Source organism: Alligator sinensis, unplaced genomic scaffold, assembly GCF_000455745.1.
Source record: "Alligator sinensis unplaced genomic scaffold, ASM45574v1 scaffold1121_1, whole genome shotgun sequence".
In the NCBI taxonomy this organism is placed as follows: Eukaryota; Metazoa; Chordata; order Crocodylia; family Alligatoridae; genus Alligator; species Alligator sinensis.
Genome location: NW_005843357.1, coordinates 24,183 through 26,244, shown reverse-complemented (window position 1 = coordinate 26,244; position 2,062 = coordinate 24,183). Strand labels below are relative to the sequence as shown.

The following is a 2,062-nucleotide window of genomic DNA, read 5'->3' as shown; positions in this document are numbered from 1 at the left end:
CTCCCTTGCCCCTCCCCCTTCAGTTGGCCCCGCCCTCTGAATCCCTTCCCCCTCCCCCATGCAGATGAGGAGCCCTCCCCACCCGCCGCGACCTCTGACCGCGCCAGCTGGAGGAATGGCATCGCTTTCTGGTGAGCAGAGGAGCGGGGCTTGAGTTGGGGGAACCTCCTGCGGTCCATGACAAGGGGTGGGACTTGTGGGAGAATTGGAAGGAGGTGGGGCCTAGGGCTGGGGGCGGGGCCTCTCAGCCTTTCCCTCCCGGCCCCCAGGATCCTGGGCCTGTGCAACAACTTCGCCTACGTGGTGATGCTCAGCGCCGCCCACGACGTCCTGCGGCGCCACCAGGGGCCGCCCAATGGCACGCAGCCGGTAGGGGCGGGGTCAGGAGGGTGGGGGCGGGTCCTCTGCGCTGGGACCCCTGGTAACTGTGGTAACAGGCTCCGCCCCTCTCCTGCAGGGCCCTCTGGAGCCGCTGTCCCCCAACGGGTCATCGCACTACGACTGCAACGCCATGTCGACGGGGGTGAGTGGCAGGCGGAGCGTGCAGGGAGGGGGGTTCTCGGGGGCGGGGCCTGACATGATCCTGCCCCCCAGGCCGTGCTGCTGGCTGACATCCTGCCCACGCTGGTCATCAAGGTCTCGGCCCCCTTCTACATCCACCTGCTGCCCTACGGGTGAGCCGGGCCCCAGGGCATTGTGGGGAGGGACTGTGCTTTAGGACGATGCAAGTGCCCCGGTGCTTCGGGTGTACCAGGGCTGGGGGAGGGACCTATCCTAGCCCCTCCCCCCGCACTGACCCGGCCTCCTGCCCCCCCAGCCTTCGGGTGGGGATCTGCGTGCTCAGCGCCTGGGGCAGCTTCCTGCTCGTCGCTGTGGCACCCAGCGTGGCCCTCAGCTTGGCAGGTGAGTGCATTGTGGGTAAGGGCATGGGGCCAGGGCTGCTGGGGCATTGTGGGTAAGGGGGTCCCACTCAGCGCCTTCCTGTGTATCATTGCATTGTGGGTTGTTTCTGCCCCCAGGCGTGGTGCTGGCCAGCGTGTCGTCGGGGCTGGGGGAGATCACCTTCCTGGCACTCACCGCCTTCTACCCCAGGTAGCGCCGGCCGCTGGGGCCCCTCCTGCCTGCAGCGGGGCCGGGAGCCAGGACGCCTGGGTTCCTCATCCTGTGCTGGGGGGTGCCTTGGGGTGGATGGACACCTGAAGCCTTTCTTTGGTGTTAGTGGGGTTGAGGGACCCGGACACGTGGGCTCCTGACCCTCACCCCCTCCTGCAGCGGGCCGGTGTCATGGTGGTCGTCGGGCACGGGGGCTGCGGGGCTACTGGGGGCCGTCTCCTACCTGGGGCTGACACAGGCGGGGCTCAGCCCCCCGCAGACCCTACTGGCCATGATGGGGGTGCCCCTCGTCTTGCTGCTCAGGTCAGTGCTGGGGGGGGCGGGGGTGACGGGAGGGAGGCCCAGTGGTTAGAGCTGTCTCTAACAGCGCCCCGCCCATTATAGCTATTGGTGCCTGCTGCTGCCTCCGACCCCTGAGACCCCCTCCCCCACCCGGCAGCCCCTCCTGGAAGGGGGACCCCCCAAGCCAGGTAAGTGGGGGTATCAGGAGGCTGTGGTTGGGTCTGAGGTGGGGGGTCCCAGAGGGAATCAGGGGTCTTGGGGCTGTGGCTGCATGTGGGGGGCTACAAAGGGGATGGGGGGGCCACAGGTCTAAGCCCTTCTGCCTATGTGCCCACAGCCCCCTCCCCCACCCGGCAGCCCCTCCTGGAAGGGGGACCCCCCAAGCCAGGTAAGTGGGGGTATCAGGAGGCTGTGGTTGGGTCTGAGGTGGGGGGTCCCAGAGGGAATCAGGGGTCTTGGGGCTGTGGCTGCATGTGGGGGGCTACAAAGGGGATGGGGGGGCCACAGGTCTAAGCCCTTCTGCCTATGTGCCCACAGAGCCTGGGCCAGCAGCACTGAGCCTGGCAGACAAGGGCCGCATCATGAAGGTGAGCTGTGGCCAGGGCGGGGGGGTGTCAATGTGGGGGGGCCTCCTCTGGGCCTGGGGGGGGGGGGGGGGGGCTCTCAC

The 2,062-nt window shown here is 68.3% G+C and overlaps 1 protein-coding gene across 1 annotated transcript in view; it reads left to right on the top strand.

The window, feature by feature from the left end:
* The first annotated feature begins 6 nt into the window (after positions 1–6).
* The window catches only part of LOC102379089 (eukaryotic translation initiation factor 3 subunit C), an 11,948-nt gene continuing 9,892 nt past the window's right edge, over positions 7–2,062 (top strand). Inside the window, 9 exon segments of the mRNA XM_025194945.1 lie at positions 7–131; positions 270–369; positions 458–523; positions 595–674; positions 818–903; positions 1,020–1,092; positions 1,273–1,416; positions 1,498–1,583; positions 1,933–2,014. Coding sequence (XP_025050730.1) covers positions 307–369; positions 458–523; positions 595–674; positions 818–903; positions 1,020–1,092; positions 1,273–1,416; positions 1,498–1,583; positions 1,933–2,014 — 680 coding nt within the window. The 5' untranslated portion in view covers positions 7–131; positions 270–306.